General features: G+C 39.3%; 1 protein-coding gene across 3 annotated transcripts in view; it reads right to left on the bottom strand.

Annotated features, from left to right (window-relative positions):
• The window catches only part of LOC140647146 (macrophage mannose receptor 1-like), a 65,520-nt gene that overhangs the window by 24,311 nt on the left and 26,400 nt on the right, over window positions 1-14,809 (bottom strand). For all 3 annotated transcript variants that reach the window (XM_072851509.1, XM_072851508.1, XM_072851510.1), the window contains 7 exons: window positions 14,633-14,790; window positions 6,725-6,838; window positions 5,246-5,361; window positions 3,724-3,872; window positions 1,972-2,171; window positions 1,350-1,474; window positions 82-169 (listed from right to left, as the gene is read on the bottom strand). In XM_072851509.1, the coding sequence (XP_072707610.1) occupies window positions 82-169; window positions 1,350-1,474; window positions 1,972-2,171; window positions 3,724-3,872; window positions 5,246-5,361; window positions 6,725-6,838; window positions 14,633-14,790 (950 nt within the window). The remainder of the gene's footprint in view (window positions 1-81; window positions 170-1,349; window positions 1,475-1,971; window positions 2,172-3,723; window positions 3,873-5,245; window positions 5,362-6,724; window positions 6,839-14,632; window positions 14,791-14,809) is intronic.

Below are 14,809 nucleotides of genomic sequence, written 5' to 3'. Positions count from 1 at the left end.
TACACAGAAACACATACACCACACACACTTGAGAAGCACATGGAATGCAAAATAACAGCTGTGGAAAATTAAATCACTCACTGGAGATCCATCACTCCAAACAAAGCCATCATCAGGATTCAAGTAATATAAGCCCATCCAGAAATGCTGGTGGTAATAGCCATTGTTCCTAAAAAAAACCCCCAAATAATAAATGTCCTATTTAGAAGAAGTTTAAACATAAAACCAAAACTAATAAGGGCATTACAATATTTTTAATAATCTATCATTCACAACAGTTAATAAGCATCTCTAAAAATAATCCTTAAAGCTGTTAGAAACAATAACAACCGTGGTGGAAATTAATTAAAATGCAACCACTTCTAGCTGTTATCACTATACATTAACTCAGACAGATTGAAATACTGGCCAAGAAAATGTCCAGATCCAATCCAACTCCTGAAAATAAGGTGGCTTAATACTTTTGTATAATGGTTCAATAGCTACTGTTGCTCCATTTATCAACTCCATTTTCTCTGTAAAGGCACTTACAGTTTCCAAACACAAAGCTACTTGCTGCAGTTGAATCACACTTAAAAAATAGCATCTTAAACTAATTATTGTCTGCAAGTACACACACTTTACTGATTTATCTGAATTTATTGAGTCAATTTGTTGTAATGCAGCACCTGAGACTTCTTCCTTACTACAAGTATGTAGCTGGGATTCTAGTACGGTTGTAGCATTTTGCAAGGCTGTCATGTTTCAGTCTTGCTTCCTAGTTAGACAGGAATGTACAAGTTCATTGACCCCAGTCTATTCAGGTCATATTGCAAGTGTTAACTTTTTAAGAGTATTTGATCTGATTCAGAAATCTCACACCTGCTTTTTACAGTTCAGGGACCTACTAACCTTATTTACATTCCCTGCGCAGGACAAAATGAATCTGAAGTTGCTTCTGCTTTCTGATTAGTTCATAAAAATGATAAACAATCAACACATTGACCAGATTTATATCACAACTGTTACCCTATTTGCACACTTGCTTATGTGAAAACAACTGGCATCTGTGGTAATTTTATAATATCCCCAAATCCACAATAAATATTTTTACATCAGATGATAAATGTTGCCTCAACTAGATATCTTGCCAATCTCATTTTAGCATTAGCTTCTGGGGTGATTACCACTAGTCATACAACTCCTGCTATTTCATCAGCTCTGCTTTTTTTGTGTATGTTTGATACGGATGCAGCTAATGAATCCAGACTGGCTTATACTGAAGTAAAAACATACACCTAAAATGAAGTATTTCAGAAAGATCAAAAGGATAATTAAAGTGAATGGATGACCACACTACAGATACTCACGCAATAGAACGCCATATCACATACTGTTCTTCTTTACCATTAATGGAGGCCAGATCTCCTCCTATAGCCCGACAAAACTCTTGAGATTCAAGCCATGTTTTCTTTTGCTCTCCTCTTGAAAAAGGCTAAAGAGAACATTTTGCAATCAGATAAAATAGACCATATAGATCACAAGATCAGGAAACATCAGCTACCCAAAAGCAATTCATTTACAATTAACTTGTTCTGTGGAGATTACAGAAAATTTGAATATAAGGTTTATGAGTATTCACCTCTGTGAAAAACAGGCTTAGTATGAGTGTCTTTAAGCCAAGCTAGCAAACTGCATTGCTGACAGGAGTATCTGCTGCAAGACAACAACTAGGAGAAAGGCACTTTTAATCTTAAAATAGGAAATTCAGTCTTAAAATAATTGGAAATTAAAATGAGAAGATCAGACCTGAAGATCAGACTTTAACAGAATAAACAAAACCATGAGCATTTCAACAGAAGGGAACAAAACCTCTACATATAATCTGTAAATAACCTTATGAAATAGTGAGACATATGTATACCAATTTTTATTGCATATATGTGCAGCAAATAGAAAGTACCTTAATGCAGAAATAAGCAACATACTTACTTTGAAACAGAAGCTAATACGATTGTTCGAGTCCCAGCCTTCTGGACACCGGGGAACAGGAGTTGTTGTAGGAACAGGTGGAAGTGTCACTCCCTCTGCCCATACTTTGCATAGGAACTTTGCCTTTTCTTCACATTTTATTACATCCCATAATCCACCTGCAATTCCAGTCCTCATGGCAACACAGCCCGGCTTTCTTCCTGATTGTAAACAGGAATGCACAAAAGCAACAGTTAGGGGGTCATGAGAATTTAGAAAACTTCATATTCTATCCTGATGGAAATTAAGTCTTTGTACAGAGTCAAAAATGTTTCTGATGTTAGAGAGGGCTCAGAGGAGGGCCACGAAAATCATTAGAGGGCTAGAACACCTCTCCTATGCAGAAAGTCTGAGAGAATTGGGGTTGTTCAGCCTGGAGAAGAGAAGGCTCCAGGGAGACCTTATCACAGCCTTTCAATATATAAAAGGGGCTTATAAGAAAGATGGAGAGAGATTTTTTACCAGACCCTGTAGTGACAGGACAAGGGGCAATGGTTTTAAAATGAAAGAGACTAGGTTTAGTTTGGACATAAGGAAGAAAATTTTTTACAGTGAGGGTGGTGAAACACTGGAACAGGTGCCCAGAGAAGTTGTGGATGCCTCATCATTGGAAATGTTCAAGGTCAGGTTGAACGGGGCTTTGAGTCACCTGATCTAGTGCAAGATGTCCCTGCCCAAGGCAGGAGAGGGGACCAGAAGATCTTTAAATGTCCCTTCCAACCCAAACCATTCTGTGATTCTATGATTCTAATTCATGAAGAAAAAAAAAAATTAAACAAGCAAAAAAATCTGTGGTTCGTCCACATCAAATCACCTCCAGTGGCTAACTCTAACAACATCATAAGCTGTGATCCAACAAATTCCCCCCTAAAACTGAAGATGTGGTTAGAGCTAGTTTCTCAAATTTGTCTAACTTGACTATGATTTTCAAAAATGAACTTGCTATATATAGGCCTAGTATTGGCTTCATGGTCTACATAGCCTTACCACTCCACCTGACACATTCAAATCATCATTTAGGCACCGAAATTAAAGAGAATCAGAGGGTCTCCTGAAAGGCAAATGCAACACGCCGGAACCTTGAAGGCTGACAACAGTCCCCTTTCTAATATGATCACGTCAGAGATTAAATGACCTCCTACCCCCATAATTTTAGTAGAACAGAAAAAAATAGCAATATTTTCATCAACAAAACTTAGTAAATAAGGAAATCACAATTAATCTAGCAAAGATATTAACTAAAAAAAGATTAAACACAAATCTTCCTTGGCCCTCTTGTCCTTTCCTACAATCCCATTTTCTCTAAGACCAGAGATGCTTCATGCATGCTGTGATCTCACACACCTCAGAACATGCAGTGAGCAAGTGTACTATGAGATATGGCTGAACAGGCAGGACTTGCAAGCAGGGCGCAGTATGCTTGCAGAGATTGCTCTTCCAGAGTAGTACAGACACAGACTTTCCCAAAACAGACGCAAATCAGAAACTCGATCTCAATTTAGTTTCTTCCCAAGCTCATGCTAAAAACTCATGTCAGCACTAAGCAGGAAGTTAGCAACAGCACTGCACGCTTCAGAAAGCAGACATATATATTTGAAAGCAATTAGTCATTATACCATCAAGCGAGGACTAAGGAATGAAGTAAAAAAATTCAAGTAGTGAGCAATGTATTTTAGGCACTGAACTCATTAAACAGTATAGAACCATACCTACCAGGCATTTCGGAATTCCAGTGTGTAAATAAGACAGATTCACTGTTAGCCCACTTGAACGTTCCCTTTTCTTCTACATCTGAAAGTCCAATCCAAAAGTATCTTTCTGTTCTCAGCCCAACAAGACTAGTCAGATAGGCTTGTTCGTATCTGTTCAAAAGAACACAACTGTTAAATTAATACTGTTAAATTTATTTTTAAAAGTTGTAAAAGACTTGTTATTTTCTCAGAATTACCGCTGTACCTTCTTGAAAGTGTAGCTTGGATGGATTTGCTTGAACAAAGCACATAACAAAACGTTATACAATAGTTACTTTGTAAGCTTGAATACCAGAGTATTCTGCCTTCTCTTTGGATGTCCAGTAAAAAAAGTGACATAATCACGGACTGATATGAAATTGGTGGGAAAGAAGAAACCTGACATGACTTATGTGTTATTCCATTGTATTTTTTAGGAGTTTCTAGTACCCTTGTATTTTAATGACTTCATATTTCAGGCAAATCCAAAACTGGAAAAGGAATCTCAGCATTATTGAAGAAATATACAAAAGCAGAGGCTAGAGTAGTGTGGTACTAAATTATCAAACTAAGGAACACTGCAAATTAGATCCATGCAGGATCCAATGATCATGCGGGAAAAGCTATGTTTGGGAAACAAACCTATGTAGAGGTAAAGCCTGTCATAGTCCATTATGGTGTTTAAACAAACAACTCTTAAGAAATCAAAGTAAATAAAAGAAGTCTCCCCTTAATGTATAGTCTGAAGACCACATTAATGTTAAACCATCTTCTGACAGCTGCAGTGCTACCTATATTTAGAGAGCTACCATCCATGACACCTAGAGCTTTCACACTAGAGCATATCTGTTTAGACTACATAGAAACAAATAAGAGAAATTGTAAAGCATCGAGAGTCAACTGCAAGCGAACTAAGCTTTGTTTCTTAACCCTAACTTTCATTTTCCCAATATTCCACATTCAATAACGAGCACCAGTTGTTCAGAAATTTAGCACACACTGAACCCTGGCTGAATTGTGATGGATTTTCAGGTACCAAGCACTTCTATCATCATTTAGTGTCTTATTTAAATCTTTTAAAAGTAGCTCAATTCTGAGAAGACCAGATAGAAGAAAATTATATCCTCTTGCTCATTTGAACTACCTTTTCAAAATAATTCAGAGCCATATCTCTTCATTTAATAATCAAAATTGGATTGCGCATCCCTCACTCAAGTAAAACCCATCCTCAAGCCACTACAATTAAGGAAATAGAAAATATAATTCTATTTTTTTCCTTGACATAACCATCTATATCAATACTGATTTCACAGCCATCTGTTATTTTCACTATAAACTGAATTCCTGGATTTGAATACACATGCAAAAACTGAGTTCTGTATCTACAGATAGCTGTCCTCTCAAGCAAGATTTTTGTCCAGATCAGAATCTTTATTTTGATATTCAGATGATGCTAGATGTTAAATCCTCATGTGATCCCCTCATGCAAGGAGACTTTTACATACCTGTCTTCAACAGTTGCTAAAAAGGCCTGATGCCTTCCACAGGTTTGATTTGCTTGAGAAAATGATACAAATGTATTTCCAATGAAGTAACAATAAAAACCATGTCTTTTCCAACCCTGTCAAAATAAACATTAAGTGATCGCATATGTTGCAGCTTTTCTAAACTTCTTTAAAAAAAAAAATGAAAAAAGAAAAGAAAAAAACAACAAAACAAAACTGATTTATACCACTGTCAGCTAACCATTAGACAAAGGAACAACTGAACTGAAAAAGCCAGACCAGAAACAGGCAAGATAAAAGCTTTTTAAAATTTTGTTTCATAAAACAAATTTTCACATATAATGAATTTCTAATCAGTGCATTCCACTTCTGAAGGCATGAGAGGCTTTGCTGTGCACCTTTAGCAATCAGTATAGGATTATAACTAGCACATAGGCATTATTCAACCATGAGAATGGTCTTGAGAAGCGAATTTCAGCTTGGCTTTTCAGAAAGGGAATGACACCTCAAACAAGTTTTTTTATTATTAACTAACATTAACACTCTCTTCTAATGTTTTGTCATGCAAATGTCATTAACTCAGGAATATGCTTACAGAGGAAGAGTTTGCTGTGACCAGCCACAATTCACACAAATTTCTTCTGATGGTTTTCAATTTCTCACTTATGAGAGATTTTTTTCTACAAGCATGCGCTTAGTTCTCTAGGCAAGGATAACACCCATAAGCATTAGGATTCCTTTATCTTCTCCAACAGTTGATTATTTGTAAGGTTCCCAGGTACTTCTTTACAAATACTGGGAATAAACATCAAAGACTTCCTCTGCAGCTGTGTAAAGCAGACTTGGGAGAAAAGGCAATTTCTTCATGGAAGACAAAAACCCAGTAAGATTCCCTATGACATAACAAATTACAGTAGGTTTTTTGGAATTACTGAGTGTTATGTTACCAGAAGGCAAGCATTACCAAATAAACAATAGATCGGCTGGCAGCTCAGAAGGAGCACAATGGATTAATTTTGCTCAGGCACTCATAACAAATTATTCAAAGTAGAGAGCACTGCCAGAGACCACAGCAAAGCTTTAAGAATAGTATGTAGACAAGCACACCCTTCCTGCTGTGAATATTTTTGAAGAAAATTGTAGGCAGAGCTGAAGAGCAACTGCTGGTACAGGCAAATTCCTTAGGAAGGCTTGAATGCCAGTCAAGGGAAAATGGCCTGCTGCAGGGACTACAGGTTTGAGTTTTGGGTTAAGTTCTGGAAAAAGAAAGGCAGCATCAAGAGCCAAATGACAATCAGAACCTTGATTTATTCATATGTATCACCTATCCTATCTGCCACAGAAATGAGAAGGCCAACTGTTCTGATTATGACAACACAGAATGCATTTTTCCTGTTTCATCTGTCACCTAGGTGACATTTTCTCCTGCTAATCATTCCCAGCAGCCCATTCAGATCAGACAGCTTTTTCTTCACTTACTCTCTGGCAGCCCATGTCAATAGTGTCCTCTTCTGTAGGAGCTTCTGACATGGGTTTCCTTTTACAGATGTAGCCAATTTTCTTTTCACAAGAACGATCTGCCCAAAATCCATCCTGAACATAAGAACAGAACATCACAGTCAAGTGGGATTTAGTCTTCAAAAAAGGTGCTTTATGCTTTTAAGTATTTAATTATTTTTTTCTAGCTTTAAAAGAAGCAAATCCTATATCTAACTTCAGTACTTAATTCCAACGTCATTCCAACCTCACTTCTACTGGGGCTGATTCACCATTGGCTTACACCTTCTTTGATTATTTACCCTTCTGAAAAGTGAACCCTTGGAGGTGACAGCAATACACCATCTTTACAAAGACTACTGATTTAATAAGCATGCAGGAGGAAAGGGAGATGTCACCTCTCCCCACAGAAATCCAGTTGCAACAGAAAAAAAAACCAGAGGATTACATTCCCTAATTAATACTTAGATAAAACTTTGAAGATGCAAAAAGTTCCTTATTAAAGTTAGAATTAACATTGTTACTCCTCATACTACAGATTCTCAGAAGAAACAATGACATTCAGTGGGAGCTGTACTGAATGTAAGAAACCTCACACCATGTTCCTGTTTTGGTTCAACAGATGAACTAAGGTATTGGGAGAGGAAGAGAAACCCCTGTGCAAAGCACTCTCTCATCTGTGCCTTAAAGACTCCACTTTTGTAAAGGGAAAATCATAGCAGTTGGTGTCAATTTCTCTCTTTTTTTTTTTCCTTTTTTTTTTCCTTTTGTCCTGGTTTCGGCTGGAATAGAGTTAATTTTCTTCCTAGTAGCTGGTATAGTGCTGTGTTTTGGATTTTAGTATGAGAATAATATTGATAACACACTGATGTTTTGGCTGTTGCTAAGCAGTGTTTACACTGGTCAAGGACTTTTCAGCTTCCCATGCTGTGCCAGGTGCACAAGAAACTGGGAGGGGGCACAGCCAGGACAGTTGATCCAAACTGACCAAAGGGCTATTTCATACCATATGACATCATGCTCAGTATAGAAACTGGAGGGAGTTGGCCAGGGGGTAGCGATTGCTGCTTAGGGACTGGCTGGGTATTGGGTGGCGGGTGGTGAGCGGCTGTATCACTGGTTTTTTTTCCCCTGGGTTTTGTTCCTCTCTTGCTCCCTTGTTGTTTTCCTTCTCATTACAATTTATTATTTTTGTTGTTGTTGTTGTTCCAATTATTAAACTGTTCTTATCTCAACCCACAAGTTTTCTTACTTTTGCTCCTCCGATTCTCTACCCCATCTCACCAGGGGGGAGGGTGAGCGAGCAGCTGTGTGGTACTTAATTGCTGACTGGGGCTAAACCACAACACCTTCCCCCCCCCCCCCCCCCCCCGAAATGTAAAATAACCATCATGATAATACACAGTCCCTTGTGCCACAATATGCAAAGTCCCCAAGAGCCTCAACGAACCCCGCTTCCAGCAAAAACTGTCCCAAAGCTCAACACTACTGCCTACAACAATGAAGAACCCTAGGATGTTCACCTGGTGCTTGTGTCTTCTCTGTCCTATGCTGACTGCAAGGCAAGTCTATTTGTGGCTGTCTCATCATCGCCTACCGTTTCTTTCTCTGTCTCACTAGGCTGGTAGGCACTTCAGATAACCACACAAAACTCTGACCTTCTCAGCCTGGAAGAAATCAGCACAACTTTCACAATCTTTAGACTTCAACACATGAAAACTTGCTCTGAAGCTTTGGCTCTCTAGTTGCAGGAAGATCCTTTGCTGTCTTCCCATAACTGTGTCTTCACTGGGAAATTCATGCAGTAATTTCTAGGGACTTCTTAACATGTCTTAAGAGCTGCCTTTTGCAAATATCTTTCTGTTCTCTTACTTCCTCATTAACTAAACCCAAACACTTCCTTTAAAAAGAAGGTGGTGTCACAGACAAGGGCAGGTTTTGTTCCATAAAAATAAATGATGGATTCAGATTACTTCAGCCAAGGAGTGAACAACCCAAAATAATCCACAATGGAATCATATATGTACTCAGGTAGATAAACCTCAACAAAAACCAGGGAAAGTCAAATTATAATTATGCTTTGTTTGGTCAGTTGATGGCTGATCCAAAGAGATACTGTGCTAGTACAACTTCCATGGAATCTGAAGTTACTTTTCCTACTAAGATCAACTATTTAATAGATATGTATTTTGAAAGAGTTCAGAAGAACCCACAATAAAATTAGCTTTCCACACAAAAGCCACATATACGAAAAGTCTGTATATAGCTAAAACGTGTCATTTTTTTTAATCTATAACTCTCACAATAGAAATTACTGATTTTTGAACCCAAGGGAAAACCTGTTCTGATGGGAAGCATCAAGCCCTTAAAATTTAGTCTTGAAAGAAATATTTACCAGTCTGACTTACTACTTGGTATAGAAAGCAAAAGACTATTCCCGTCAAAAAGAATGGTAGAAAAAATAAAGCATAGCATATGTTGAAAGCTACCCTTTCAAAATGTTAAACTGGACAAAAGGTAGCTTCTTTGAATCATAGCAAATTTGTATCATATTAATTGGCATCACTGTCCAAAAGGTACAGAGTCAAATTAAAATGAAAAGTAAAAACAATGTAATGAAGGAGGAGCTCAAATAAAACCGCATCTATGACCACAAAATTCAATGAAACATAGGCAAAAAGCATAATACAATGAACAATTATGTTATAAATAGAAGTCCTTTTTGATGGCATTGTTGCATGCCTTACTGTTATAATTCATTTCTAACTTTCCATTAGCGGCCTGAGTGTACCAACAGACCTAAATGGCCCCGACCATCCTCACTTGCAGCCTCTACCCACCTGCCTGCCCACGGGCTCTGGGGCTCCACTTAAGCTCAGACCTGGGCCTTCAATCCCTGTCCATGCTGTAACAGAAGTACTTTTCTCCAGCTCCAGCAATGTCTGTACCTGGCTATAGGCCTTGTTGATACAGACCCTGACCTTTCAACTATCTTCCTGGCTTGATCTTGGACTTGCCTTGTCACTATGGACTTGCTCAGCAATCACTGGATTGTGTCTGACCCTGGTGAGTAACCAGACCCGATCCTTGGCTTGACCTTGGACCCTCCTCATCATCCTGGACATGGGCTCTGGTCTGCCATCAGCTGCCTCCCCCACCTGCCCTGCTCCCTCGCTGGGGGCAGTGGGACAGGCTCTGGCTGGACAGGCTCTGTCTCTGCAGCCTGGGCTATTATGTTTGGCTTGTGGCTCCTCACCTGTTAGGAAGGAGCTGATATTTGTTGCTCCCTGGTGCTTCCTTTTTTTCATTATCCTTGAAGGCTAACTATCTGCTGCTACATGTATGAGCAGCAGAGAGACCAGCCACATAAAGCAATGGGTGTGGAACACTTTTATAACAGTTCACACTCTCTGAGAACCAAAGAAATATTTAGTTGGAAGACTTTGAAACTTCCTCTACTTCAATCCCTCAAAGTGAGAGAGGAAGTAATTTATTTCTAATATCCCTGCTGGCTTCCAGCAAACCTGTTCTTAACAACACAAAAAACCCTAAGTAGCCCGTTCTGCTTTTTTACTTAATAAACAATTGGAAGAATTGATTGCAACCTCTGTAACAAGCTGCGTATACTTGAAGACTTTTGCTCTTTTTCAGATTTCTCTTTTACAAATCAAAATCCCCTTTATTTCTTCAGCCAAAACCTACATCATGCTTTCCATATTGCTTTTCAGTGCTGATACAAGTGAGAGGATGACAGCTCTTCTAAAGCAGCAGAATGGAACAGCAGGCTGCTACTTTTATTTATAGCTACAGCCATAAATATATCTATCTATTGCTGTTGGAATTAAAAGGGACTCTGGGGCTTAGATACAAGTTTTACTTAATACATATTCAGTGCTGGAGGACCCCAAGATCTTTCTGTACTGACAGACACTGTGTTAGGTGAAGAAAGAGAAGGCTTGGTCTACCAGAGGACGGAGTCTTCTGCTTCCTCCCTCCCCAAAGTCAAGCCCCAGCAGCCTGAACCAGTATTTTCAGCTGGTTCTTGACCATAGCATTAAGTGTGCCAGCCTACCATCAGAAACTCTACTTCTGAACAATGATCATGCATTATCTGGCTGCACTGAATGCTGCCACTTTTAGCATGGCATACATGACATGACCAGTGAGTCCAAACCTTAATGCTTTAAGGCCCTGGCCATTGAATTAATTTTATTTTAATACCCAAGCAAATGTTAGATCCCTTTAATAATCTTAGGTCATCTTCTATCAACAGATCTGCCTAGACACATACAAGCAATCACACACCACTGCATATATCTGTAACTATTCTTGCCTCCTTGTAATTGAACTGCTTGTTTGTTCCAGTGGTTCAGTCTGGGCATATACTTCAGGACTTACTGACCATGCAAAGTGAGGGTCAGGACATAAATAGGAATTACTCCTATTTTTCCATCCATTTCCTTATCCAGTAGGCTTCAATGAATAGCCGCAAGGAGGGGGAAAAAACATTAGGTAGACCAACAGTGGTTCTTTCAGGGCTTGGCATTGTGGAGTAGTACGAATTTACTCCAGACCTTGCTGTTCCTGCCCTGCACCAGAGGATACTGCTAGGTCTAGTTGTAATCTCTCCTTGCCTCGCCTTTCTCCTAAAGTCTTATGGAATTAACCAGATGTGTCTTTCCTCTAATCTTGCAACAGAAACTGAAGTAGCTGTCTCTTTCCTAGAGAAATGCAACAGGTGCTAGAATTCAAACTATCACAGGAAGTGATTTGCTTAGGTTTGCAGAAAATTAGAATCTAGTGGATCTCAGCTTCTGTACAAAAATAGCGATTTTTAACCTGAATCCAAGTTTCCCAAAATTCTATAACACGGCTTGGCCAGAAAATGCCTCAGAGTGCCACAAAACAAATTTTGCCCCTTGCTGTTTTGTCTTGAAACTCTTGGTTTGAAGGCAGTCAAGTCATTCTGATAAAAATCATGGCTTTACCAATGCATTAAAGCTGCCCTATGTGTTCCAAAAGACTGTAAAAAAATATAAATTAAAAAAAAAAAAGATTGCATCAAGGAACTATGAATATCAAGACCAATCTTAGTACTTTTTTTAAAGTACTAGCCAAATGATGAAATGCTTGTCAGGCCCTAACCTCTTCTAATACCTATCCTAAAGGATGGGAAGGGTGATGGTGGGTAATGAGAATGTATTGGATAGGGTGAGACCTGAGCATGACGTAAATGGTATGGAATAAGGGGTGGATACTGTCCTGGTTTCAGCTGAGATAGAGTTAATTTTCTTTATAGTGGCTGGTATGGGGCTGTGTTTTGGATTTGTGCTGAAAACCGTGTTGATAATACAGAGATGTTTTAGTTGTTGCTGCACTAGTCAAGGACTTTTCAGCTTCCCATGCTCTGCCAGGTGCAGAAGAAGCTGGGAGGGGACACAGCCAGGATAGTTGATCCAAACTGACCAAAGGGCTATTCCATACCACATGACGTCATGCTCAGCATATGAAGATGGGGAAGAAGAAGGAAGGAGGGACGTTTGAAGTGATGGCGTTTGTCTTCCCAAGTAACCATTACGTGTGATGGAGCCCTGCTTTCCTGGAGATGGCAAGCTGAACACCTGCCTGCCTATGGGAAGTAGTGAAGGAATTCCTTGCTTTGCTTTGCTTGTGTGCATGGCTTTTGCTTTACCTATTAAACTGTTTTTATCTCAACCCTCAAGTTTTCTTACTTTTACTGTTCTGATTCTCTCCCCCATCCCACCAGGGGGGAGTGAGCAAGTGGCTGCATGGTGCTTAGTTGCCGGCTGGGGCTAAACCACGACATACTTCCTGCACCAATACTTCCATGTACAATACCACGAAACCCTAAAGTTCACACCAACAGATGAGGGTAGCTAAAGGGCACAGGATGGTACATGAGACAAAACCTCAACTATGTGTTCCTTGCAGCTCACCACCCACATGCACCAAGGCCAGCTACTTTGCAAAACTCCTGTCCCTGAGCAAGTTCTCCATCCTTGACCATATAAAAGTCCTTGAAGCAACCACCATTTACAACCTCAATTGACTGACCCTCACATTTGAGCATTCAGCTTCCTTCCACTGTCTGACCCTATAATTCTGTAAGTTAGACAAAACATCTACTATATCCTCAACCAGCACTGGCATAGCCACTGCACAGACAATGGAGCACAAAAATCTTCAGGCCCTTAAAAATCTGTTTGTTCAGTTACCATGTGCACCATGGCCTGGTTGCCATGGAAGAAATATACATTTACACTCTTCTCACCAGAGCGTGTCCACTAATACAATGGAGAAGAATTTTTAAAATATTATAATCTTACCCATGCTTCTGACCAGTGCAAAATTCTTCACTAAAATACACATCAAATTCTAACCTTCCAGACACATCTGACTGCACATGAAGTTCCTTCTTCCTGCTGAATTCATACAGCAATGAAACTGTAGATATGAACTTTGGGTGGCCAGAGAACACCTCCACAAACACACATAGCTCTGCTCAGTTTTGGGAGATTAATATGCTATACCCTACACAGGCTTTCCTCTTCCATGGATACTACTGCGGTTTTGCTCTCCCAAGGATGCTGTTCTAGTTCTCTTGCTCGTTCCTTCCTGAAACTGGTGATGTGGTCCCTTTTTCACCTTCTTCTAGTGCCACACGTGCTAACTCCTCTGTGTCCCCTACAGCTTCCTCCTGCTGCAGAGCTGGCTTAGCCCTCTCCCACTGCACTCAGTCTCAATTTCTGAACTTGAGTGTTTGTGCACCAGAGTGATGGAGACACATAAACCAGCTGTATGCATACATGCCACTGTTGCTGTTGGTCATCACATCTAAGTGAAGCAAGTTAGAAAACTAGGCCTACTGGGGCTTGAGTGCGGGCTTGCCCTATGAGGCAAGCTCTGTATAGTGTTCAGGCCAATTGGGAAAAAAATTTTCTTTTCCTCTTCAATTTATAAGTGCGCTCACCAAAAGTACAACCCTCAAGTTTTAATTTTGCAAAATAAGAAAATGCCTTTAGTATGGGTAAATACTTTTTTTCCTCCTGATAAAATAGGTAAACCCTAAAGGAGGTGATATGTTTAATATTTTTAATTATCACAGAGGAAAAATACCATTTTGCAACATCACACACAGACTGACTTTTATACCAGGTATTATTGCAGTTTCTGTAGTACATCTAGGTCATCGATCATTGCCATATTCCAAATGGCAGCCTTTTCAAAGCAGCCTTTTAATTGTAGATATACAGTCACTCAGTAAAGGCTTCCACTAATGCCATTGCTAACCACTTTTCTCACAACTCTTCATGTGCAGTGCAGATACAAGCATAACATCTAATCTACCTAGACCTGAGATTTATAACTTTGCCTAGAAAAAGAAAATGAAGGCTTCTATTTTCTTCTAAATATAGTATTTCTGTCTAACATCATTAAAAATTGCTAGTGCAATTTTTTAAGGCAGCTGTATATCCCATATTCAATCAGAGCAGAAAAAATCCAAACATCTCAAAAATGTCTTTGTAGCTTCCTGAAGAAAAGCATTTACATGTTTGTGTGCTTCGCAGTGCAATTAAAAGTTTCTTCAAAAAAGCCCACATACATAAACCGAACTCCAGAAATATGGATATTGGGAGGCAGTTGCCTTCAAGGAAAGCCACCACTTGCCTGCTTCTCAGGGAAGACAACAAAAACAACTTTCTGACAACCTTGAACAGGGATCCTTCCTCAAAAAAGTAACACCTATAAGACTCTAAAATAGGCTGCTTCAAACAGTAATACCCCCTACTTTTGTGCTCTTGCACAGAAAAAAGCCCAAATGATAAATGAAATTATAAGATAATTAAGTCAATAGCTACATGACTTTACCTTTCCCTTCATAACAACACAGTCCTCTTGCCTGTTGTTTGCATGAGTGGGTTCTCCACGAAGCCACTTAGTGTAGGTGACAGGTGTTCCATCGCTCCATTCAAAATACATCTGAACCTTGAGGTCATTCAACCCAATCCACAGCTCATCAGCTGGCTCTAAAACATACAATTAAAA

The sequence above is a fragment of the Ciconia boyciana genome, chromosome 2 (genome assembly GCF_034638445.1).
Source record: "Ciconia boyciana chromosome 2, ASM3463844v1, whole genome shotgun sequence".
NCBI lineage: Eukaryota > Metazoa > Chordata > Aves > Ciconiiformes > Ciconiidae > Ciconia > Ciconia boyciana.
The sequence above is the reverse complement of the archived record's forward strand: the minus strand, read 5'-3'. Positions and strand labels throughout refer to the sequence as shown.